Source organism: Nipponia nippon, unplaced genomic scaffold (assembly GCF_047370975.1).
Source record: "Nipponia nippon isolate SJK-2023a ecotype South Korea unplaced genomic scaffold, ASM4737097v1 scaffold_9, whole genome shotgun sequence".
In the NCBI taxonomy this organism is placed as follows: Eukaryota; Metazoa; Chordata; class Aves; order Pelecaniformes; family Threskiornithidae; genus Nipponia; species Nipponia nippon.
The window spans coordinates 21,010,498-21,036,027 of record NW_028262413.1 but is presented as its reverse complement, the minus strand read 5'-3'; the positions used below and the strand labels follow the sequence as shown (position 1 = coordinate 21,036,027).

At 36.5% G+C, this 25,530-nt stretch overlaps 1 protein-coding gene across 1 annotated transcript in view; it reads right to left on the bottom strand.

The window, feature by feature from the left end:
* Positions 1 to 1,728: 1,728 nt before the first annotated feature.
* The window catches only part of IARS1 (isoleucyl-tRNA synthetase 1), a 111,714-nt gene continuing 87,912 nt past the window's right edge, over positions 1,729 to 25,530 (bottom strand). Inside the window, exons 27-35 of the mRNA XM_009476712.2 lie at positions 23,188 to 23,362; positions 22,285 to 22,397; positions 21,884 to 21,979; positions 19,633 to 19,809; positions 15,788 to 15,899; positions 14,687 to 14,812; positions 8,774 to 8,917; positions 7,649 to 7,801; positions 1,729 to 3,097 (exon numbers count right to left, since the gene is read on the bottom strand). Coding sequence (XP_009474987.2) covers positions 3,015 to 3,097; positions 7,649 to 7,801; positions 8,774 to 8,917; positions 14,687 to 14,812; positions 15,788 to 15,899; positions 19,633 to 19,809; positions 21,884 to 21,979; positions 22,285 to 22,397; positions 23,188 to 23,362 — 1,179 coding nt within the window. The 3' untranslated portion in view covers positions 1,729 to 3,014. The remainder of the gene's footprint in view (positions 3,098 to 7,648; positions 7,802 to 8,773; positions 8,918 to 14,686; positions 14,813 to 15,787; positions 15,900 to 19,632; positions 19,810 to 21,883; positions 21,980 to 22,284; positions 22,398 to 23,187; positions 23,363 to 25,530) is intronic.

Sequence of the window (25,530 nt, the reverse complement as noted above, 5' to 3'; positions counted from 1 at the left end):
GAAAAACACATCTTACTGAAGGATTTCTTGGGTCAACTTCTCTAAAGACAGATTTAGGGCTAGTTGAACATACTCCTTGACAAGGAAGAGTTTTGCATTTCTTTGAAAGATAATCCTTTGTGCTACACTGCCACTTGGAACAAGACTTTCACCATTCCCTGTTCGCACAGTGAGAGCAAGCGGAAGTACTTTCTTATGCGGTTCAAAGTGTGGTACCATTTACTTCCAGCTCAAGCAATATGAATATATACCTTATTTTACTAAAATGAAAAAAATGCAGCTAGATAACATTAAGACAAATCTAGGAGACATCCATATCTATTCAAATATGAAGCGCCAGGTGGGCAGCGTCCCTCTGCTAAGATGGCATCTGAATACAAATGTTACATTACAGATGCACTCTGTACCTACACTGTGGAGACTCTGTAAAAGCAGTTCAACATTCCATTATCTTTTTGGCCATATTTTGTCTCATTTTTTGTGGTAAGACTAGAAACCCACAGGAAAGCATTCTTCCAGCTTTCTGTTTGCACATGAAGTTGTGGTGAAACAGGATGAAAAAACCACTATGCTTCACATCTAGTTTGTAGTCTATCATCATCTCCTTTTCTTGAAATAATGGCTTGCCTCCCTCTGGTTTTTAAGTTGCTCTACAGAGTACAGTATAAACTCAATTATTCCATAAACGCTCTCCAAGAAGCAGGTAATGGGTAGTTACGCTAATACAGCAACCTTCATGCAGCCTCATGCACAAACTAACTAGACTAATTTCAGGTCTACAGAAATAAAGTGCTGTCTTTGCTAACATTGTCTTAAAGCCTATTGCCTTTGCATAGGTCTTGAAGAACTAAGGGACACATACAGAATTATCAGCAATATTTTTCCTTCACCCCTTTTCTCTGAGTAAATAATTTAAATCCTTTACCTCTGACAGTAAGTTTTATCAGCGTGCCTTCATCTGTTTTAACAGTGCATCACAGGCAGTGCTATTCTGCAGAACATCTTCACAGAGAAAGCTCATGTATAAAGTCAAGGGAAAGGCCAGTTTTCATTTTCAGCATAAAGCAGTCATTTACTTAAAGAAAATCCAGGAAACCCAATTCAACTATACCTCATGTGAAGCATAAGATTATTGGACTAAGGTCACAAGAAGTATTTCTTCTCTTAAGGGCAGATTATTTTTGACATTAAGCAGCTATAAATATATTTGAGAAAGAAAAAAGGTTCTGTTGGAAGATTATCTTTTTCTGTTTGTAACTCAGAGTGAATTCATAAATCTTGGCTGGGCTTTTAATTCACTGGAAAGCATATATATATATATATATGCTTATATATATATATATAATCCAGTCCTTACACAGAACTTGGCCAGCCAACATCCTTAGAACGAAAAAATTATACACACAAAACGCTAAATCCCAAATAACTCTTTAAAAATGCAACTAATGTTGTCCCCTTAGATTGTCTCATTAAGAATGAGGTTAGATTGGAATCATTCGCCATCTTCATTTATTCTCCATAAATAATGAAGTTATTCAGCTTAGGAATAGCATCTTACCTTCGCAGAAAACATAATCTGGACATTTTTAATGTGACCAAAAAAAAAAAAAAAAATCAATACCAATTTGATTTCCATGTCACTACGTCAATAGACAAGATAAGCAAGCTGACTTACAGGGAAAGGTAGAGGGCAATGTCCAATAAACTGAACGGGCCAGTGATTCAGTAGGTTCAGGCACTGACATTTTTAATACTGATAAAAATTCCATGTAAGTTGAATGCCAGAGACTTGATTTACTTCCAACGGGTCCTTACAATTTTGGTATGGTCCACTAGAGCACAGTAGTTACACAGAACATATATTTGTAGTTATTCCCACTAACACAGTGTTATCACAAAAAAAGCTTTGGTTTATATTCATAGTGTAAAGATGAAAAACACAGAGCAATGAAAAAACATGCTAAGCAAGACTTTGTTACTCTTACAAAACGTTACTCTCTGTTAATACTCTTGTTCGCAGTGTACGTAATCTTGTTCTCAGGAAGCTAATAAAGGCACAGCAGCGAAGGCAGCTGTATGCACGTATACCTTCTCACGTTCAGTATGCTGTACAATAGCAAGTTTCAACGCTAATTTAACAACACTATTGAAATGCAGTGAAATTTAAGTGTGCTTAAGTTTCTAGTTTAACTAGCCAAAAAACATCCTCAAACTGAGAAACAGTTGCCTGTTATTTCACTTGCCTACAGATATACAAGTTAACACTAAAACATTTGGCAAGTTGTATTGACTATTATAAAAACTACAAACCCAATGCTATTTTCAATCTAAAACTGCTTTTAAATCTGAAACCCTCCCCAGAAACCCTAACCAAACAAAATTCCCCAAACCTGACAGTATCACAGTCCAGTCATTAGCATTCAGTATGGGCATTTTCAGATGTCAAGTTTCTCTAGGTTTTCCTGATCTATATGGTGTGTCAAGCGTTATCGTCTTTAGAAAATGTAAGGAAGCAAAGTACTCTGAACTCAGAGAAACAAGAGTTTGGAGATGAAGCAAATTTATTGTTCCAAGTGTTGAAGTTAGGGAGTATTTTAAATCAACAGCCACACACTATTGTAACATGGTATAGATATCATAGAGCCTTGTAGGTAACCCATGGCTTAGAAAATCAAAGATGCCCCCTGCATAAAGGACAGGCAGAGAACAGCATCACTGAGGTACTAGTCCCATTTCTTTCAGGCAAATTACTGCATAGATATCTAAGGTTAAGGAGTTCTCACATTTGTCTGAACAGCTTTTACAGTATCATAAGATAACGTAATGAAAATACATTGTATTTGAAACCAAAGAGCAGCATATTAGACATGCACTGGTAGAAAACATCCTGTGTGCAATTTGAGATGTTAAAAGTACCATACACAGCTTGGATGTTAATCTAAAAGCATACTAATTTAATTTGACTTCCTTTGTGGAAAAAAGTCTACATGGTCTTATTCATAAAAATGGAATTCTCAACATTCAGCTGTGGTGGGTATAACACGAACATACACAGTCTTCATGTTCAAATTCTTCATGGAGATGTCCTTTGTGATCTCTGAACCAAAAAAACAAGAGAGAAACAGAACACAGTTAGTGCTCTTGCTTACATGTGAAACTATCAACACTTTTTTTTTTTTCTCCTTTATTCTGACAGTGCTACTGGTTCAATCAAAATGGGACTTGGACAGAAACTGCTCAGCTCAAAAGTCCCTCTTGTTAAAGCCCAGTGCATTAAAGGAAGGGTCACCACACATCAGGATTGCCGCTGCGAGAGTTGAAGATACTGTTCTAGGTTACAAAGCAGAATTTTTTGAAAGCCTGTGTCAGCCCGCAGCTCCCAGCTTCACATGCACACAGAATAGTATCTACTTCAGAAAATTATTTTATGATGCAATGAAGTCAATATTAACAATATAACACAATGCACTGAAAACCAGAGTCCCTTATAAACATTATGTAAGAATGGCCATACAGAGATCCATCTCCTCTAGTATCCCATCTCTGACAGAAGATAAAGAGTACAAGAATAAGAACATGCATACATTAACTTGAGTTCTATACGTAAAGTAAGGATCATAGTAGTATCTGATGAAAAACTAATGTTGCAGTCTTGTTGAGTATGCCTGAAGAATTTCATACCATACCAGATCAATTCTTTAAGTCTTTTCATAGCTATATGCACATAGTTTGGAACAGTAATAGGATAAAAGTCTCACAAACAAACCTCTTTTAAGGATATAGCATATTTCCAACAGGCTGATTCAGGGTTTATAATTATTTATGAAACACAAACACAGAGTTATCACACTTTGTGGCTACAGAAAAAGTCACCTGCAAAGCTGGTGGGAGCTGGAAATCTCTTTCACTATTTTTGCCACCTTACAGAGCATTTTTCCCAAGAAGTTTAATGCTTGCTAGCTCGATGCTTCACAGCACCCGTCAGCTGTAGCAAACTACCTCAATAACAGAGCAGATTGTTTTGAATACTGGGAGGTATAGCTTTGGAACAAAAGTAATCTGAATAACAAATATATCAGAGGTCTCTTTACCAAGAAACTTCAAAGTGGTAAGAAACTTCAAAGCGGTAACCACGAATACATCCACTGAAACCAAAGCAAAAGCATTTCAAGAGGTTACGGTGTTACTCCGCACACTAGAATCCCTATAGACACCACAAGCAAATAAAAGATAATTTTAAATTTTGGCAGTAGTGTTAGCACAAATGACCCGTTAATAACCTTCGGAATGGCTGGGTGTTTTTTCAGTAGAAACAATTTTGTAGTGTACTGCACTGTATCACAGGACTGACGTCTGATATTCACGCTGCTCTAACTTGGGCTCACCTCCAGCTGACGGCAACCAAGGTATGTATGTGCGTGCGTGTGTGTGTGTGTGTGTGTGTGTGTGTGTGTGTGTGTTGGGGGGAGGCAAGCCTGTGCAGTGCATCCATGGAGATAATGTAAAAGCAGTTCAGTTTTCAGTAACGTGATGTCCAAGTGAAAACTGATTCTAGAAATGGCAGCCAAGAGTTTTGTTTCCATGTAACAGTATGCACGCTCCTTCTAACATTAAGGCACCCATCTTTCTTCAAAAAATATTTCATTTTTAGACTGAGCAGATATAGTGTGCACTTAAGTTTAAAAGCAATCTATTAATTAAAGAATTAAGAAGCCCTTATGGATCATGATGGTACTGTTTTTAAGGAGTTCTCTTCCAGTGTAGTGCTCTGCTTTAAGCAGTTGAATACCCATTTACAGAACTACAGGAGTGGAGGTATAATCTGGTTCAGCAATTAGGGCTTTATTCCCTCATTAACCTTCCTTCCCTCCCCACAAAAATGTTACATCAGTATGTAAAAAAGTTATTTTGGTCTGCAGAAGCAGCCAAACAAACTACAAACTTGGTCTCAAAGTCTTTTTTTAATTATTTAAAATCCTGAAAAATGAGAAACTATCTGAAGCTACTATTTTCAACAGTATTTAACACAATTATTACTTTTAGAAATTGGAAACTTGATTTAATCAACAAAATGTAAGGACATCGTCCTTTCTGTGCCAGTTCCTCCAAAGGAAGGCTTTGAAGTTAGCACAGTAAAAAGTATTGCCTTCATCCTGAATGTGTCTCTGAACCAGCTACCTGTAACGCGTGTTTCAATCTCATGAATAAGCAACGCTCACCACTTTGACATTTATTTATGGAATAGTTTTCCAATATTCCAAAAGGGGGATGAAAACCACATTTGTTTCTGAAAAGTTGGCAAGCTTTTGTGCAATAGATAGCAGATGCCCAACTGCTTGTACCTCGCAACATTTATAAAAATAATGTTTTCAAAACTGATAACTCATTTTTCACCAAGTGATTTTTTTTTTCTTTTTATAAAACAGGCATCCACCTTCCAATTTATGGGTTATTTTCATCAAACATTTCAAATGGTTAACAGCAAATAATTTGTTATTTTTAGAATAAACCATAAAAAACCTACTCAAGAGACTGAACTTCTTTTGTTTTGAAGGTGAGACCGTGAAATATATTGATAAAAACATGAATAGGGGATTACAAAATTGCAACAATACGCATAACCATTAATTGAACTAATGTTTTCCAGAGGCATCAAAATATTTGTTTTATGTGCAGCACTTATTTATCATATAAAGAGATCTGAAGATAAAGTACAACCATTTCAGTGTTTACACCATTAAAAAAAATATGTTATTAAAAGAGCTGCATGGTGAGAAGTAAATCTGAGATAGCAGAAGCATAGCTGTATGGCATAAGCATGTGTTAGCTACACAAATAAACCTCCAGGACCAAGTTCTCTACATTCTGAGTCTCTAAAAGATCAAATCAGGTTTAGCCTTTGAAGAGTTATCAAATCTGATCTTTCACATCATCATGAATTGTCACTTTATACACATTATTTGAAGTTCAAATAGTTCTGGAGAATTTATACTACAAATGTGTTACAGTGATTTCCCTTTTAGGTAAAGGCATTTTGAAAATCCTTACTTAAATTCAGACTTATAGGCTATAAATTTTCCTGTTTTGTCAGTTACTTCCCTCTGTCAAAGCTCAAAAGTTTTCTACAATACTTATTTTAGTATCTTAACTAAGTTATATGCTTCTGTGAACCCTTTTGCCCTGTAACAATAATAGAAACCAAAAAAGAAATATGTATAACATCAATTGCTCCTGAATGGCTAAATTCCTAGTCAGCAAGGTTTCACACATAAATACATTTTTTTTTAATGCAAATGAAGTGGGGTTGATACACTTGGTTCTTACACCTTGTGCTGTTTCTAAACACTAGAGTCTCCAGTTCTCTGTCTGTTAACACCATTCAGCACATTATTTTTAGCATTAGCTCAAACTATCACTAGAAAGTCTCATCAACATTTGAGATCCATTTTACTTAACATAAATGGCTTTTGAATAAACAGAGTTCAGGTGACATGAAATAAAAAAAAAAAAAAAAAACAAAACAAAAAACAACCAAACCGAAAATCCACAACAAAAGAACCCACACCTTACTTGCTCCGATTCTAATCTATCCTCCTTGAATCCCTTCAACCCAGGTGGATAGCTAAGTGACCTGGGTTTTAGCGAGCTACGTGAGAACGTTACACTCCTCCCCTCATCAGCTGAGCTGCACCTCCCAAGGAAATTCATCCCATCCTAGGATTAGATAACTAGTTTAAACAAGATGTCTAACTTCTGGACACGTAAGCTAACGTGGTAAGTTAAGTGTCATATATCCTTCCTTGTAAATCATGCCATTATGATAAACTGGAGACAGAATCTTTTACATCATTTCATTCAAAGAGTTGAATTTTCCTGAATACACAGAAATATCTGGGGTTTTTATCACGTAGTTTCCAATCCATTCTTCCTGTCAAATAAAGTGCCAAATCTTTCTCAGGTCCAACTTTTTAGCACTACAGGCGGTGACATCTTTAGTCTTATCTTTCTCATGAATCAGAAATTTTTGTCTCTAAGCCTCACCATCTGTCTGTGGTTTTGGAAGATTCTTGAACATTTCAGATACACGACTATGTGATGAAGCTTCCCACTTTGCAGGTATTCTGAATGAATTGCAGCTGCTGTATCCTACCAAGTCTGACCTACTCACGCAACTCTAAAATAGATCCGATACTCTTTTCCACCCACTCTCATTCTCCAAAAGGAAGGTAAAAAAATAATATCTGCAACAATATGAATGTTACAGGAACAATTTGAACAGGTTCTTAAAATACTCACACTTTAGACTCACTCCCATCTAGGAGGAGATTCACTCTCTCTGCTTAGTCACAGCAGTACAAAACTACCATTTACATTGCTGACTGACCTTTCTATTTCAAAAGGAAGAAACTTTTACAGAACTTGTCTTGGCCATTTCATGAAGGGAATGCATTAGAACTTCGAATTTATAAATGCATATGTGTGCTTAAAGGATTTTATTAAATAAACATTGAATTACTGGGCAAAATTAGAAACCAATGTGTAAATAGAGTGCATCTAGTAATTAAACTAGATCTCAGGCTACATTAGCTGCTCCTCAACAAAAACTTCCAAGTATCTTTGGACAAGTAAACCAAAAGTTTGTGCTTACCCTGAGTTTGCGCTTCATCCAGGAACAATTTTAGCCTCCTGCTTCTGAGCCCAAAAACTTTTGCCGTTTCATGTAGAAGACCTTGATACGTTAATCCATTCTGACCAACAGGGTTTTCCATTAGAAGAGTTCCCACTGTTCCTTTCTGACATTCTGAACAAGATAAACAGTTGAATCACTATTGGTGAGGAACGATATTACTTCATTTATCTTGGTAAATTGGAATTTAGGATTTATTCTTCCATTTCATCTCTGTTTCTTCATAGTGCTGAGTAATTACCAATACCAACCTATTTACAGATATTCACTAAATAAGTTCATGAATTATAGAAGCAGGAGTGATTATTAACAGCTTGACAAACAAAATAAAACTTTGCAGAATTCTTTACACGGGTCAATAGGATAACCTGGAGACTGGGAAAGATGAAATATTTTAATAGGACACACAAACCACTAAGAACTACAGAAGCTCACAAAGCACCTTCTGATGATCAAATTCCCAGTTAAAAACACATTTTTGGTCCAGGTAGGTTCCCGGTACTGTCAAGAAGATTCCATATGGACAGTCCAGAAAGGAGTCATACCACGGCAGAGATTAAGAGCAAGTTACTAACAGCATAGCTGTTGCAATGTGAGGTTTCAGAGTAGAAGTTACAAGATTAGCAGCTGTGAAACAATGACATACACATATCTATACTCCAGATCAGGTTAATAACACAATTCATTTGGCTTTTAAATAGCTCTAAGGAATGTTTCACAGGCTGCTTACAATGTCTTGGTAAAGAGCTGGCTCCTTCATTTTTGGTCAGTTTTAGACTCAGCCTTTTAAAATAAGCTGCACAGGTGAGCTGATGGTCAGAAACAGGGAAACAATGCTGAAGGGCTCATGTTTAAATGCTGTCCCTTATCTCAAACTGGCTATCCTTTTTCTTTTATGAAAAGAGGGAGAAAAGCTAAATATAAACATTGTGTTTATTAGAAAGCAAATAGGAGGAAAAAATAAACAAAATCACCATCTACCAATAAAAACATATGTACTTATCTTCATCAGTAAGTGATGGTGTCCAAAACTTATATCACAAAAAGCTCAGCCTGTAAACGAGGAGACATCAGTATCCTACATACCTTGTGGTTTTGCATTCATTAACTGCAAGTTGATATACTGGCAGAGCAGATCATCAGGAGAGTTGATCAGAGCAGGTGCTGACCCTGTTGTCACATGTAGAGTCTTTCCGCTGAGACTAAGCAAGTCAGTTTTGTTTATCAGTTCTGAAAAAGAAAATGAGACCAGTCAGGCCATTACAGGGAAGGCAAGGTCCAGTTCTCACTCGATTAGCTGACAATGAGTCTTTCTAACTACTGATGCCACTGTGGAAGCGTTTTCCTCTTCACAATTCCTTCCACAAGAAAGAGCATTTCTCCATTTTGAAAAATGGAATTTGTGCAGAAATACTTTGTTTTCTTAATAACACAGAGTACTTCATCTGCTGTGGAAATTACCTCCTCCGTAACATTTCTTATGCACATAAATATACGACACGATTACTTCTGCAATAAAAATAGTTAAATAACTTAAAACAAGTAAGAAATTATTCACTTAAGCCAACCATTTCTACTCATTCAATTAAAACCTATGATCTTTGCATCTACCCTGACTTCCCTAGCTGAAGCAGCACTGGATATGTGCTACTGTGCAACATCAGGACATCTCCTTCATTAAACTCCAGCTGACAAGAAATGTAAAATCAGTAGCTGGTTAGCTCATGAATAATGCACTCTGCATTAATATTTGTGTTTAATGTCAACAATAGCTGATGATTCAGCAGAGGACTCCAGCCATGCATATTTAGAAAATGGTGGAAGATCAGACCCAAAATAGGACCCATGTCTCAAAGGATTTTAGAATTAATGCTAGCACACTGAAAGCACTCAGATGAGAAACCAATGAGATTTCTGTAATACAAATTAAATATGTAAGGGGCTGCATTCTGCGCTACCTACATGAGCAGCTGCCTATCACAGACGTAAAAAAAGCTGCTGATAGCCAAAACATTAAAGATATAGAGAAATAACATCACTCTGCTATAAAGCTTTTGCAGCTGCAAAAGAACTCCAAAGACCAAATCCAGGAAGAATTAATAAATTTAATTTCTTTTAAGAATTGTGCATTCCCTTTACATATGGAACAGGCACATCTGTCATCTCTTTCCAACAGGTTTTTATTCCGTATCAGCCCTACTCACATGTCATTGAGCCTAAGCTTTACAAAGCCTATTTTCCATCAGTTCATCTGAATGAATTTCAAAGGGGCAGAAGTGGCACTCCTTTTTCCAAGGATGTTTGTAAACTTAAAAATGGAAAAAAAAAAAACCCAAACCCAACAACAAAACAAACATACAAAAACCCAACCAAACAAAAAGAACAACAAACCAACAAAAACCAAAACCCAAGCCAAAACAAAACCCCCAAAAATGTGAAAAGTAATCACAGGCTACAAGCTCTCAAAATTTTGCCAACTACCACAGAACATCAAAGTGCGATGCACTGTGGAAGGCTTATGACACTGCCCTAAAGAAGGATAGAGACCTCAGACTGCATTTAAGATTCTAAAATGCTATCTTTTCAAAATCAACTTTTTAAAATATATATATACACATATATAAATATATATATATATAAAGCTTTAAAGAAAAAGGCAAAACTTCATTGCTGCTTCTAAAATTCAGTTTTCAAGAATGAAGATTTTATGATGATGGTGGCCATCCACCAGCTACCCAAACACTTCTTTGGCATGTTTGAGGTGCAAGGCATGTGGTCAAGCACAGGAGGGGGTTTTGCTTTTGGTTTTACTTATAGGAAAGCAAGAAAACAACTAAATTAACAGGTGGAGAGGAATTAATGAGATTTCATCACATGCAAAGGGAGTCAGCAGTAGGTTTTTCCTAGCGTAACCCTAAAGCAGCATTGCTTGCCATTTACATACAGTTCATGGGTCATGGGTAGGAGGCAGCACTAGTGAGCAATGTGCATTACAGAGCAAGAAATGCATGGCTCAAGGAACTTCGAGTTTGACATTACCCAGTTGCCGGGATCTGTGCAGATTTATCCAGGGCAACAGGGCACGAGCTACACTAATGGTAATTTGAGTATTTAACAAATCTAGCATTTTGCATTACAGGACTGCTAACATTTTCACAAGCAAGAGCTCATGTACAGTGCTGTCAATGGAGTCAGTTCATATAACCCTCTAATAACAGCAAGAAAAAAGTGGATCATTGTTTCATATATAACAATACACTTGAAAACAAAGCAGATATTACAAGTGCTCATCAATATTAAAATCACTTTTAAAGTCAGTTCTCCCTGCAGCTGAGATTTAAGTGATAATGCTCTTCTAAGGTGCCTTACAGCCTCATGGCCTTTTAAAAATTAAAGATTAAAAAAACCTTTTTGTTCTCTTGTTCAGAAAAAACAGTGCTAAGAATAGAATTAAAAAAAAATTAGCCATCTGAAAATCATAAAAGATGAAATAAGACATGGACTAAGATGTTTCTAAGGGGATTTTTGCGTCACCTTCCCTCACTCCCCCCTTTTTAAGCCCTACCTGATTTACAGCTTCATTTATTCCCATAAAGATAAACAAATTGAATTTTTTTTTAAATAGGTCTTTTTCAATATGGGCTACTTTTATGAAAGCTGAGTGCAAGTCAAAAAGCATTCCCAATAAGAATTTTAGAAAGTTTTCAGCTTTTCAGCAATCTAGAGCAAAAAGAAAGCCACAGACAACTGTTTTTATCATCGGACTTGAGCCCGGCGTCTTTCCTTTAAATGATTATTTTTTTTTTAAATATAAAAAGAGACAAATTCTATTCTCAGTTTCTGAAGGTCAGTACAAATCCCAGAGCCTTGCTCAGTGTTTGTGCAGTTACTCAAAATACATCGATACACTGTTGGGGAGGAAATGTTTATCCCATTATTTCAATGTTGCACTGAAAAACAGGGACATGACATATTTTAGCCTGCCTTAATACAAGAACTGCCTGATTTTGTGCCATTACGCAACCCTAAGTAAATCTTCGTTACAATTAGAAAACAAGATAATAAATTACTGCAAGTAAAGTGGACAGCCCTAAAAACCACAGGAAGGAAAATAAGGAGCCAGAAATATGGTTTTACTGGGTCACAATTTTATTAACACACATGGGAACAATTCAGCAACAATTTGTCCAGAGTGCATGACCTTTCTTTGCAATTCCTCTCAGACAGAGTGGCTGATACCAACCCCCTGCCTTACCTAAAGAGACCCTGGAGTCACCATTAGGCCTCACCTAACATTACCCATGCACAGGGCTTGTATCCAAACCAAATATCAGGAATTTTGGTTCTATTATCTAACATCTTTAAGGGCTATTTTCTTTGTACATGCCTTCAACCCTGACTCCTCAGGGAGCCATATCTTCTACTGATCAATACTTATTTGAGATCTCTGCCAAATCACAACAAAAGTGAATTTGGTAATATAATCTTTCCAAGGGAATTTTCATGTGATTAATAAGCAGGCAGGGAAAAAAACCCACTCTGCCCAGACCATTTACAAACAGTGAAAGTTTAAAATCAGCACGCCAAGATGGAAAGTCCCAAAACGATACCTACGCAGCAAAAGCAACATGGAAAGGTAACAAATAAAGTCTTTGTTACTACTGCAGAAAAGAACCTTTGAGGAAGAGAGAAGGTTTACATTTTCTTTACCACTTCCTTTAGGAATTCAGCATTAGCAGACTAATGCTGCATCCTTTTCTCCTGCTAGTGGCAGAAAACAAACCAAATAAGGTGTCAAACTGCTTATAATCTTAATGAGATCAGAGTTTCCCAACTCTTCTTGGCCTTTTGCAGGTCATCTCTTAATAATTGTACTGAATGAATTGTAATAATTGTACTGTAATGAATTGTACTAGTACATACCCACCTCCGTAGGCACATACCACACTGCTATGAAGTATATCACTAATATTTCGAAAATTATTTCAAGGAAAACTATTTCCTCCTTTAAAACATAACTGAAACTTGAGGAAGATACTGAGGGATCCAGAATTTCCTATAAATCATCTATACCCGAAAGCAGAGAATAATCATTTTGTATGATAGAACTATTCAGTTCAGCTGAGCACAACTTGGAAAGAGGTTTTATCACAGTAAAGTAAGTGCATTACATCCAATATGAAAAACCCCAAAACATTCTTCTAGAAATACTTTCAGGAAAAGACAAGCAAGAAAACTAAAGATCAAGATGGTAACAGTGACATTACAGACTCAAGTAAGACTATTCCCCTTCTGATGTCACAGGTAGACATGAACTGGTGATCCTTAGCAGTCCTGTGGGCACCCCAAAACAGCCTTTCACAACAGCCAATGAAAGTATCTCCCTCTTAGATGTTGCTTCAGTAATATTTCTATGAAAACACACTAGCAAAAGTTTTTGTAGCCATCCAATTACCATTTTTGCGGTATTTTACCATTTCTGTGTCACTCATTTTAGACTTAATATGAATAGTGTGGAAACAAAGTTTGAACTTCAAGATGTGCCTGTAAACAACCCTAAGAACATACAAAGAGCTTACTATTACTGTCAAACATCTCTAAAGTCCTGTCCTGGTTTCAGCTGGGATAGAGTTAGTTTTCTTCTTAGTAGCTGGTAGAGCGCTGTGTTTTGGATTTAGGATGAGAATAATGTTGATAACGCACTGATGTTTTGGTTCTTGCTGAGCAGAGTTTACACTAGTCAAGGACTTTTCAGCTTCTTGTGCTCTGCCAGGTGCACAAGAAGCTGGGAGGGAGCATAGCTAGGACAGCTGACCCAGACTGGCCAAAGGGCTATTCCATACCATATGACGTCATGCTCAGTATATAAGCTGGGGGAAGAAGAAGGAAGGGGGGGACATTGGGCGTGATGGCGTTTGTCTTCCCAAGTAACCGTTACGCGTGATGGAGCCCTGCTTTCCTGAGGATGGCTGAACACCTGCCTGCCCATGGGAAGTAGTGAATGAATTCCTTGCTTTGCTTTGCTTGCGTGCGCGGCTTTTGCTTTACCCATTAAACTGTCTTTATCTCAGCCCATGAGTTTTCTCACTTTTACTCTTCTGATTCTCTCCCCATCCCACCGGGGGGGAGTGAGTGAGCGGCTGTGTGGTGCCTAGTTGCTGGCTGGGGTTAAACCACGACAAGTCCTATCACAGCATGGCCACTACAAGTACTCTACTTTCTGTATTTATTCACTAAAGTTTAATCTTGTTCTCAGTGTGCCGATTATTAAGTTGTAACTTTTTCTGATGTACTGAAATATTATACGTAATGTAATAATAAAACAGCATCTTCATCTCAGGGGAGAGAATGCCAGTTTGATGATAGGGTCTCATAGTCACTAATCATAACATCTTTCATATGTTTTTCTACTCTGTTTCAGCTGTATTATCTTTGTAATGTACAAAACTGTAACTCTCTATATAATCCATAGATGGCTTTTTACATTTTCATGCCTTAACAGAGGCCAAGTTCAAGCCGCAATAATATTGCACAGATTTTTCTAAAAAGAAGAAATGCAGAGATCCTCAAATTTCTCTAGGGTGAAAAAGGAACATTTTTTTCCTCTACGGGCAGCAGTTTGCATTCAATTTAAATTCTCACCCTGCCTACTGAGGCATTAGGGAAAAAAAAGCATGCAAAAGCTGATGGCAGCTTGCCATCAATATATAGCATTGCCTGGACCCGACAGAAACACTTTCTGAAATAAATCAGATTTTGTCCTGATGAGAACTGCAATGGAAATAAGATAACAGAAGAGATGAGCATCATTTAGCAGCAGCTTTTGGAAATGTTTTGATGTGACCATAAACACAGTCTCATAAGCTAAGTACTATAAAATAGAATATTTCCTTATGCATTTTCCTGACAATTTTGTATATATATAGAAAAATTATATAGTAAATAACTCCTAGCTGCTGCTAGAATGACTTTCCATTTTCCTTGTCATACTCCATTTACCTGTTTTTCCATTAAAAACTGTCAGTTTTGAATTTTTAAGACCAAAAATGCAGGAGACAGCATCTACAAGTCCAGTGAAGTTCAAGGTATTATCTCCTTTTGGATTTTCCAGCAGCAACACACCATCTAAAACCAAAATTAAGAAATTAAAATGCAGTTTGGAAGCAACATTCAAATTTCAATTATTTTCTAATTACTTTTTCTAATTACTTCCAGGGAGTTTCTAAGCTGAGTTCAAACTGGCAACACTGCATCTTCCAGAATTTTTTTTTAGTAAGAAAGGGAAAGAGGAAAGAAAACAGGCAAACAGACTCAAGTGTATTTCAGACTTAGAGTATGGAAGCTATATTTGTTTTTATTAGCAAAGCAGTCAAATTTTTATGTCATTGAATTATAATCTAGTATTATATTGATTAAAAACTGACAGACTGTGTGCCCTGTGAGATGTCCACCAGCTTATTAGTTACGTTCATTATTATTCAGTAAGTAGCTTTGTAACTGTGTTAAACAAAGCACACTTACTTTGACACATGAACTGTAAACACATGTAGGAAAAAAAATTCCAGAGAGTGCATTTAGTTTTCTCTCCTTTTGATACATAACTCAACATCACTGCATGCATCTTTTGATTACAGTTAAGACATAGTTATTATATTCTCTAGTTTAAGTATTCTTTTCAGCTCTGTATCTAAGTTTTTCAAAAACAGTATCTCCTCCACAGAAAGGCATCACCTACATTTACAGTACTATATCAAGAATTAAAAATTCTCAAGGTACACACTCTGAGCGTAGGTGAATGCATACACACAAATCCAGAGTGTGTACACCTCCATATAGATATTCACATACAAACCCTTCCACAGAATATAAATAATTCATGTGCACACCTGCATATTTACTTCAGGTCCACATCAGAAGACATCATGGACAGCATGTGGTTTTGCTTTTAATAAGCTTATTTTCAAGAAGTGTTTAAAGCTACTACTGGAAGGAAGTTTGCACCATCTTTCAAACAAATTAATGGCTCCAACATTCATCGCACCGTTTTCCAAACAATCTTTTAACACCACCACTGACAAATCAAACCTGGTACATTCCTACCTTGCTCTGTCCCATTAACACAAACTTTGAGGTTGACGTAGGCACAGGCTGGACCAACACACTGACACAAACCACCTCTGACAAGTGTAATTTCTAGCTCTGATCCCTTCAGCTGAAGGAAGAGGAATATTATGAGTATTTGAATATTGTTTTATTAAACAAGCACAACAAAATATTCTCCTTAAATAAACAACATTAAGATCTTGTCTTATTATACTAAACGTGACTTACAATAGAACAGCAACTTTTACCACATCTTCCTTCAGAGACAGAGCGCTTCAAATATTAATTTGTCTTCAATATACGTTAAAGATATAGCACTATTTAACACATAAGAAAAACAAGAGTGGAACAAACAGTCTGATCTTCACAAGTGATGAGCAGTGATGAAAGTCTCCCAAACTATAATCCAAAAGTGAATATACTTAAGAGAGAAAGACTCTTCCAGAGCTAAACTCAGAGTATCTGAAGACAGGACCCTGCTCTCAGTTGCTGTCTGGAGAAGCCTTCCTCTGTCTCCAAGGGGCTACCGAGAACAGCCAGGTGTAGAAGTTACCTTGATATGAAGTCAGCCTTTGTGAATATCTCTCCATTAGCAATTAGTGAACAAATTAAAACTTCAAACACCCCAACAAGAAATGGAACAGGTATCTTCCTTTGCAAATGACAGACAGGATGAAGAGACTTAAGAATCTGTAGCAATACCACACAAACAGACTTAGCTTTAAGACTGTGCTTTTTCAAGCACAGCTCTCTTCCTGAACTAACTACAGGCTGGAATTACTCTGGCACCTATACCAATTTTCATGAGATTCACTTCAAAAGATCTCTTAATTAAAATTTTTAATTAAACAAATATCATACAGAAATCACTTATATGAACAACTGGTACTAAGTGGCTATTTAAGCCATTTTTTTTGTAAATTTAGAGATGGTCTTTGGTAAGAGTCAGAGTCCAACGGGTGAACAGACAAACTTGGAAGTGGCATTCTTTGCTGGGCTCCTATTACAACACAGGGAAAGGCACTTATGGAGCAGCAAATCTCATTTTGTGCTTACTCAATTCTACCAGCAATTAAAAATTCATTTTTCAAATAGCTGCTTTTCCTTCCCAGTATTTTCTGAGCAACTACTGTTTTTTTTTCTGTTGTCTCTCAGAGCAGGTCTTTGGGACAAGAGTTCATAATTAAAGCCTTGTATCAAAAATTGATCCAGGGTAATTTCTCAGAAATACTGATTCTGAATGTAATCAAAATACTTGTAGAAAACACTGACTGCATTTCATTTTTGTCTCAGTCTTCACACATATTCAACATCATGCAGACCTGTTATTCATTTTAATATCTTCCAGAAATTTGGTGCAATGATCCTGTCACAGTTGACTTAACTTATGAACTCACGTGTGGAATTACACACTTCATTCTTTTAACTTGCTCCTGCTTTTATATCCGAAAAATCTATATAATCGTCTACATAATCATAACTGTAAAGCATTTTCCGTGTCAACGCTGCTTATCAACCCCCACCAACAGAAGACAGTTGATGCATAATTCAATTTGAATTCACATCTTCATAGTCTTTATGCCTGAAACTGCTAGTACAAAATGCAATGCAGTTATGACTAATTAAGATGACTAACCATAGCCACGTCTGCTGCACCAAACTACAAATTCATTGCACACAGCTGGAGCTATCCTCAGCTCTCCACAAAGGGCCAAACTTCTACACTGGAAGGATTTCAAGAAGGGCTTTTTAATTTCAGATATTTTTATTCACTGTTCTTAATGTGACAAGCTAGTTGCAGCAGGACACAGAGTACAGAGTCAAACATCTACCCTGAGCAATCCATCTCCACAGTCCCAGGAAGCGCGACTTCCAAGGAAGACTTTACAGTTGCATTAAAATCTGAGTCATCTGTTTCTCTTTGCAACCTCCATTTTAAAGCCTAAGTATGTGACTAACAATTCAGAAGCACAGCAAGTCTGTAAGCACAGTAACCATCTAAATGTGCAGAAGGCAACCCACACGGCAAAGACCACAGATTAACTCCATGGGGAGGTACTTTGCAGTGATTGAGACTCCTTAAAGTAAAATGATAACAAACAACTCTGTATTTACTTACGAAGTCTTTCTTTGCCTCCCTTTACCATACGTAAACTGTATCACTTTGGTACACAGAACCTGCAATAACTCCCTGCTAATATTTTTGTTTGAAAAAACCTCCATGCCCAAGATTTTAAGCTGACAGGTAGGCACTCTCAGCTTTATGACCACAACAAGATTATTACATTTCTATAAACTTAGTGATCAATTGCAATAGCCACACAGAACTGTCTATTGTATATAGTCTTATTTCAGCTATATTTTTTTAGGTTTACACAGTCTGAAATCCGACATTTGTCCAAATGCATAGCCTGACCCACAAACCTCCTATCTCCAGTTTAAACACTAGCTCATCATTTCGAAAAATGAATCGATGTCTGTTTTTTGCTTACATCCAGACAGCAGCTATCAGTTGTATCCATAATAACCAGCACCTTCTGTCAGGGCAAGATTTCATCTTCACATAGACAGCATTATTTAAAACTAATCCAATAGACTCATCTTTCAGCTTTCTACAATGTTTTTCTTCACTGGAATCTGCTCAATTAAGATTTAGAAAACAGAAAAATAATAGTGGGGGGGGAACCACACTTGCACAGACATGAAAGCTTTCACAGAAAGACACAGCAACCAACATTAAAGCCCATGTACTAGGCAATTTCAGAGGCAGGCATTCAGACAAGTGTTTCCCAGCACTATACATTTTTTCCAGCTGCTTTTACATTCTTATTCAGATTTGATGTTGACTTAACATCAAACTGTCCATCAGCAGTATCCCAATCAAATAAGTACCTAGAAGAAATAGCAAAATATTTTCACCAGTTTCTCAACCATAATATTCTCCACTTTTACGTAATGTTCTCCCTATGTGTGTCACTAGATTAAACTAATAGTTTTGAAAAAGGCCAAACAGAGCTTTATTTCAAATCTGTACAACTTTAAAAGTGTAATTAATAAGTATAAAACATTTCCTTACACATACTGTTACTAAGATGGATAAAATATGCACTTTCCTTTCAGCTATTCTCAGACCCCCAAGCCATTTTGTAAATCAAATTTTAAGTCTCATATATCATAAGTTCTTGTCTTTCTGGTCTAGCATGACATTTAGATTGAATAATATTTAATCCAAAATTCTGCTGGGAATGCCTTTTGAATATAGCAAGTTTGAATAAAACCATGGCAAAAGTATTCTCAAAACATGTTAGAAGAAACAGTCAAAGAAAAAGGAAATAGTTAAAATCTGCTGCTGAAAGAGTAAGCCAATCTGCGAAACTGCATTGTTACAAACTACTGAAATTCAGCAATATGGGGGAGAAAAAACAAGCCTCCTCAAACATTAATAACTGAAGTTGTTCTTAAGCCAAAAGGCAAAACTTAGCCTCAAAGGAGAACATTTCTAATACAAAAGCATATTAACTTAAAGAAATCAGAGCAACAATATTTTTATTGTCTAAACAATGCACAAATAACTGTGCGTATTAAACTGACACAAACAACTACCCGAGATATTTATTTTGGTACCCAAGCAGCTTCATTTTCAAAAATACTACACAAACAGCGCCCAACTATTTTCTTTTTTAAACCAAAAAGACTAATATGGAAATTTATAAATATGAAACAATATCCACTATATTCCACAAATAAATATTGACATACAATTTTTCTGTAATTGAAGCACTTGGTTCCGTTAAAAGCAGATAACAAAATGAACTATGCAGTCAATGCTTTTTCCATCTTACTTGGGTTGTTTCCTGGATGAGAACTTCTTTTGAGGTAGGCACTGGGTAAGGCTTCAGGGCAGCCTTTATTGTTGCAAAAATGAAATCTGTATGTTCCTTAATAACAGTATCCAGGTAGTCACCTTCTGGATATGATCTGTAGTACACTGTAATCTCATCTGTAGGAACCAGATTTCGCTGTAGGATACACCAAATATACTATTAATAACAGCAAGATGACTTTCACATATACAAACTAAAAGGACAGTTGTTAAGTTAAAGAAAAAAATATCTTGGAAAGATATTTACCAGACATTTGTTAAAAGTTTCCACAAAAGATTTAGAATAAAACAATTCTTTTGTCAGAAGGGCAAGAAAGAGACTTGAAACATGGTGAGTTTTTCTTCAAAAGATAATGACCGTATAGTGTACCTTACTCAAAATGTCTCGCTTGCAAATTCATTTACCAACTCTCCCCCTTAGTGAACTGAAAGCCTACCAAATTTATTAAAAAGCTTTGCTTGATGCACGAGAATTTTACTAGCATTTGCACATTCTGTTAGCCTGAAATTAAACCCTCAATTCTTTATTGAACAATTGTTTAATCAGTGACAGTTTCTTAACACCCAACAGTCTCCAAGACATTTTGGGATTATTCTGGGATTTTTTTGGAAGGTGGTGATGAGGCTCTTAGGTTTTCACGCTAGTTCTGCCACATCTCACATACTAACATATACTTCAGAAAAATAGCAATTAATTTGAATAGTACACTTATTAAAGCTGAATAAGAGCAAAATTCTGCTGCAGTAAAAAAGTGGTTTCAAGGAAAAAGAATAGCAGCACCACGAAAACTTTATTTCTAAAATCTGCTAAAAATAATGACTGACCTAATGCCAGTAATAGGTACTGTGGATCCGGAATCTGTGGGTTTTATTATGTGTACACTTTTATAACAGGAGTGGGAATGAAAGAATAACAGAATAAATGCACATTAGCATCATGTTAATTGTTAGGCAAGATTAAGTATTTTGATATTCATGTAAGTGAAAATAAATTATGACCTTACATCCTGACAGAAGTAAATTTAAATCATCCAGTAACTTATGAGAGAGTTTTCTTTTCATGGCCACATTCCCTCCTGGTTTTATTTTACACAGATATAAATCTGTATCATTTTTATATATATATATATATATATATATATATACATATACACACATACATACATGTATGTGTAACTATTTTGGTACAAATTTGTCATTTTTCAGTCTTATACTGAAGATTCATACAGTGTTAACTGTACAGATATCTTTTCCCAAAAACACATCCCATGAAAATTTTCTCCACACATCATTTAGAGTTCTTGCAAGATTTCTTCAGGCATAAGTCTGAAAAGGACACAAATTCTAGCGCACTGCCACCAAGTTAGTCAAGTAGGAAAACCCTACAGGTATCATAGAACAACACGTTCCACATTTGCAATGTGCATGTGCATGAAGGGACAGGGGATTGTTTTGTTTTGTGGGTTTTTTGTTAAACTTGCAGGTTCTAAAACCTTTAGAATTCTTTATACCAAGTTAAATATTACTTAATGTCCTCTCCAGATTAAAGGCTTTTTCAACTTATCATCACCTCCATGGTGACCATGCTTTCTTAGCACAAAATAGAAATACTGAGTGCAGCTCTTTCTGGATTAGTATTGTAGAGAGAAGGAAGTTACATTGGTTCAAAGTGCTTTAACATAAGTTCACACAGCATCATTTGTATGTAAGATGAGAACAATTTAGAGCAGAATCATTAATGGAGGTATACAAATCAGTGCCAGAAATGCCTCCTGCAATTTCCCAAGACATGAGTTTGTTTCTTTTAGCAGTCTCACCAGCCCAGCTGACAGGACTGGAACTGAGATGGAACAGAATGTAATACTTGGCAGGAGGCAGGCAGGCCTGAGAGCTGCTTAACCAGGACTGAACCACTCCTATGTGGCTGAAGATGGAAAACAAGAGAGGTTCAGTGAAATAAATGAATTACTTAATTCACTATGGATGATGTATAGCAAGCTCATTGTTCAACTCTAGCTACTTACTAATATGGAAATTCAAAATGAAAATAATTACTTGTAATCATTTATGTCCGATCAGAAAGCTATATATTAGGAGTAAATGATACAGGGCTTCATGTTTAATTGCAAAGGTCAGTTTCTGCCGCATATTGCCCAAAGATTGCTTAAAAGTAAATTAAAATGTCTTGTTCCAAACCATTGCTTCCTAACCTTTTTGCGAAGCTTCTGGATGCGATTAATCACTTCCCGGGCAACTCCTTCATCCACCATGGACTGGTCTGGGGTAACATCTAGCAGAACTAAAACCTGAGGTGATACACAGAAAACAGGTAAATAGTTAACAAACTTGAAACAAGCTAGTATTAACTCACTCAGAAGCTCAGGTACATTTTTATAGAGCTCCTCACTTACAAAATACCTTATTGAAGAGAGTACTTTAACATCTCCAAAATTCAGAAGGTAGGCTCCTGGCATTTATTGAACTAACTGAACAAACAAAACCACCCCAGCTGTCACTTCACCATTTTCATAGTACTTCTAGCAGAGCTCTTTCCTTATTCAAAATAAATAAATAAATAGATAAATAAATAAATAAATAACCAATAAAATACCTGAGCATCGGAATGTGCCTCAAACTGGGCAGATCCTCCTGCAATCTGATCAAAGGTATACATGAGACGAAGATCTTCCCCATGGAGTTCATGTCCTTCTACAACAATGGTACCTGCAGAATTGGCAGATGAATAACATCTCTTACAATCAGAGTGAAAAAAAAAATATTTAATTTAAAAAGCTTAATACAAGTATCAATCTTCAAAGACATGAAATGCAATATATTTGCAATACATTTAAACAGCAGTTAAGCACTAGTAAGAAACACTGAACTATCCCACATTCAGATTTTTCATACAAGCACTTCTACAGGCAGCAGAACTCACTCAAATGCAGACGCTTCAGCAACTGTTTGTGTACCATTTGAATGAAATGGAATAAAACTTTAAAATAACCTGTATATTCAACTAAATCAGAATTTACATCAAAGCAGTTAACTAAACAGATATAGCTGGAAACTTCACACCTACCCGTAAATCTGGAATTGAAGGAATGCTTTTAGAATATAAACTATTGCACATATACTCAGTTCAAATTTGATTCAGTCTTACAGAACAGTTTACTCTCTATTTCATTTTGGCCTTAAAATAGCACTTAAACAGGAGAATAGTGTAAGATTAGTATACATGGCCACTTCTAATCTACCGTCAGCAAAATAATAAAAAACAACTTTTCTCCTATTCTCATTACATAAAATTTAATAGGGATAATAACTGGGAAGTAGGCCTTAAGTTTTCCTAAGCCCACAGAAGGATACTTTTGCATCTGTTCCTGCAAATGCTTGATTAATATACACAAATCAAGTGCAATTGCTTGATTTTTTTTCTGATGAGCCAAAGGATTTTGGATCTTCTTTTTCTGGTTAACATTGCCATTATTCAGTGGTTTGTACCACTACGTACCTGCCTCCTGGAATTTCTCCAGCTGCTCACTCTTCAGCTCTTTGATTGCAGCCATGACAAGCTTAAATGCGCCTTTCAAACGCTTCCCAAGCACCATGTGATCGGGTTCTGCTCTCAGCCGGACTCCATATTTATCTTTATTAGTAGATAATGTCACTTGACGTACATTAAGCTCCTATATAAATACACCAAGAGGAAAAAATGAAGCTGAAGAACAGCCATCTCTGACAACTGTGGAAAGACTACAAAACCACGGAAGTCACAAGTCTCAAGCTGCAAATTTTTTATATGGTTGTCTCTATGAACTAAGTAATTTGCGAACACTGCAAGAGTAAATAAACCCAACCAATACTGAAACTATCCTTCAGCAGAAGATCTTATCCTCCTCTTCACCCTTTAGGTAGACATTTCTCTGTTATTAATAGACACCAGTCAGCTCTCAACTCAAATCAGATCCCTATTCAACAACCTTTTTTACTTTACTGTTACAACTGCCTGAAGAGATAAAACTATTACCTGTGTGTGCCATGCCCTGGCAAAATTCAGGAAGAAAAATTTTGCTAAAAATTTTCAGTATGCATTTAGCCAGGAAACTATAATCAACAATTTTAAGTTGTACAAATGCTACTGCCTCATTTTGTCTCTTTCCTTATCTGTTTATTCTAGGTCCTTACTGTACAGAAAAACACCTTGCTCAGAAAAATTTCTGTCTATGCTTTGCAGCACAAGGATTCTGAAGATCAGTGTGCAGGGGCAGCCAAAAGCTTATAAAGTTGCATGAACTTCAGGAGGGGCCCTAGACCAAGGACGTTATTTTGCCACTACAGAAACTTGGGTGTGCCTATGTTTTATGAGTAACGGGTGCAGTTTTTGTCCTTGTATCTGAATGGAAATATAATGGTGTTGTAGAAGGTTTTAGAGAACAACTGATTTAAGACAAAAGCATTGCTTTTGGAGGGAAGAAACTGGAAGGGGGATGTGATTGAAATTTAAAAAAGTATGAAGGAGGTGGGTAAGGAATGTAAAACTTATCCACCAAATCCCCAAACAACCCCTCAAGTAAGGGAGTGTGCAGTGAGAAAAGTAGGAGATTAGTTTAAAAGAGATAAACAAGTAGTTAACCCTTGGAACTTAATGCCACCAGAGGAGGTAAGCAGGAGTGTACTATCAAGTTCAAAAAGGAATTAAGCTCGTAACAGTAGACATGTGAAAATCTGTTAAAGGAAATAGGCAGGCACGTGCCCTTGAGTATCTTTAATACAATAGCTGCAGATGGCTGACTATGACAGGAGTCTACTGCAAGAAGTGGCCAGATGCTCGTGCTTTCTCTGAATGGACTTTGCCATTGCAGGAGACAGCACAACGTGCTAGATGAGCTACAAGTCTAAACCACTAAGTCATTTCTTACCTTCTTAATTACAAATATTTTCCTCATCACTTAAGCACATTAAAAACCACGATTAAAAAACCCACCCTTTGTTACACACCGTGACCATCATACAATGCCAAATTTGAAAATACACAGCAAACTGTGTCCAACTGAAAAACTGTCCAACGAACAAATGCATTACACACGTTATTAATAACACCAAGAAATAATGTCCTGGTATACCTCCTGTAAATAGGAGCACTGTATCCCAGTGTTGTTTTGTGTCTTCAAGAGAGTCTGTTTTTTCCCTGCTTTGTAAAGCTAAGTAAGAAACACACACAAGGAAGGACTTGATACCTAAATTTCCAGTTTTGCAATCTCACTCTCTCTATTCTTAGTGTAACGTGCCAGGGACAGATCTTGGAGAGCTTTAAGTGCCAACATGCAACTCTTCTAAAGGTACAAACCTGCATATATCTGGAGCACGTTTCACTAATTTGGCAGGTTTTGTCTGTCAGACTGCCCAATACTTGAAACATTCTGTGTTTAAATCTCCACTAGAAGGTTGTTATCAACGTGACACAGAATCACCAGGCAATTTGGCAAGCAAGATGCTCAAAGTCATTTAGGGAGCAGAAGTAAATGGTAGCATCACCATGAGAGGACTAGACATTTAGACTGAGAAGTAATCCTTAAATACAACCTCTGAACTACAGTCTAATTCCCTTGGAAGTCCTACTGACATGAGGAGCCAAGAATATAACTGAATCTAATTTTATTGAATACATCTTTTAGGAAATCTAATGAAAATTACGTACTTCAGAAATTCAGTTTTAATGGGGTGCTGTTGGAAATGAGCCCACAAGTGGTAAATGACAACCTCATGGGGAAAAAGAAATTATAATCCAAAAAACAGCACAAATTTAAAGATGACTTTGGGCTTGATTAGATAAATTACATATGAGCCAACTCCA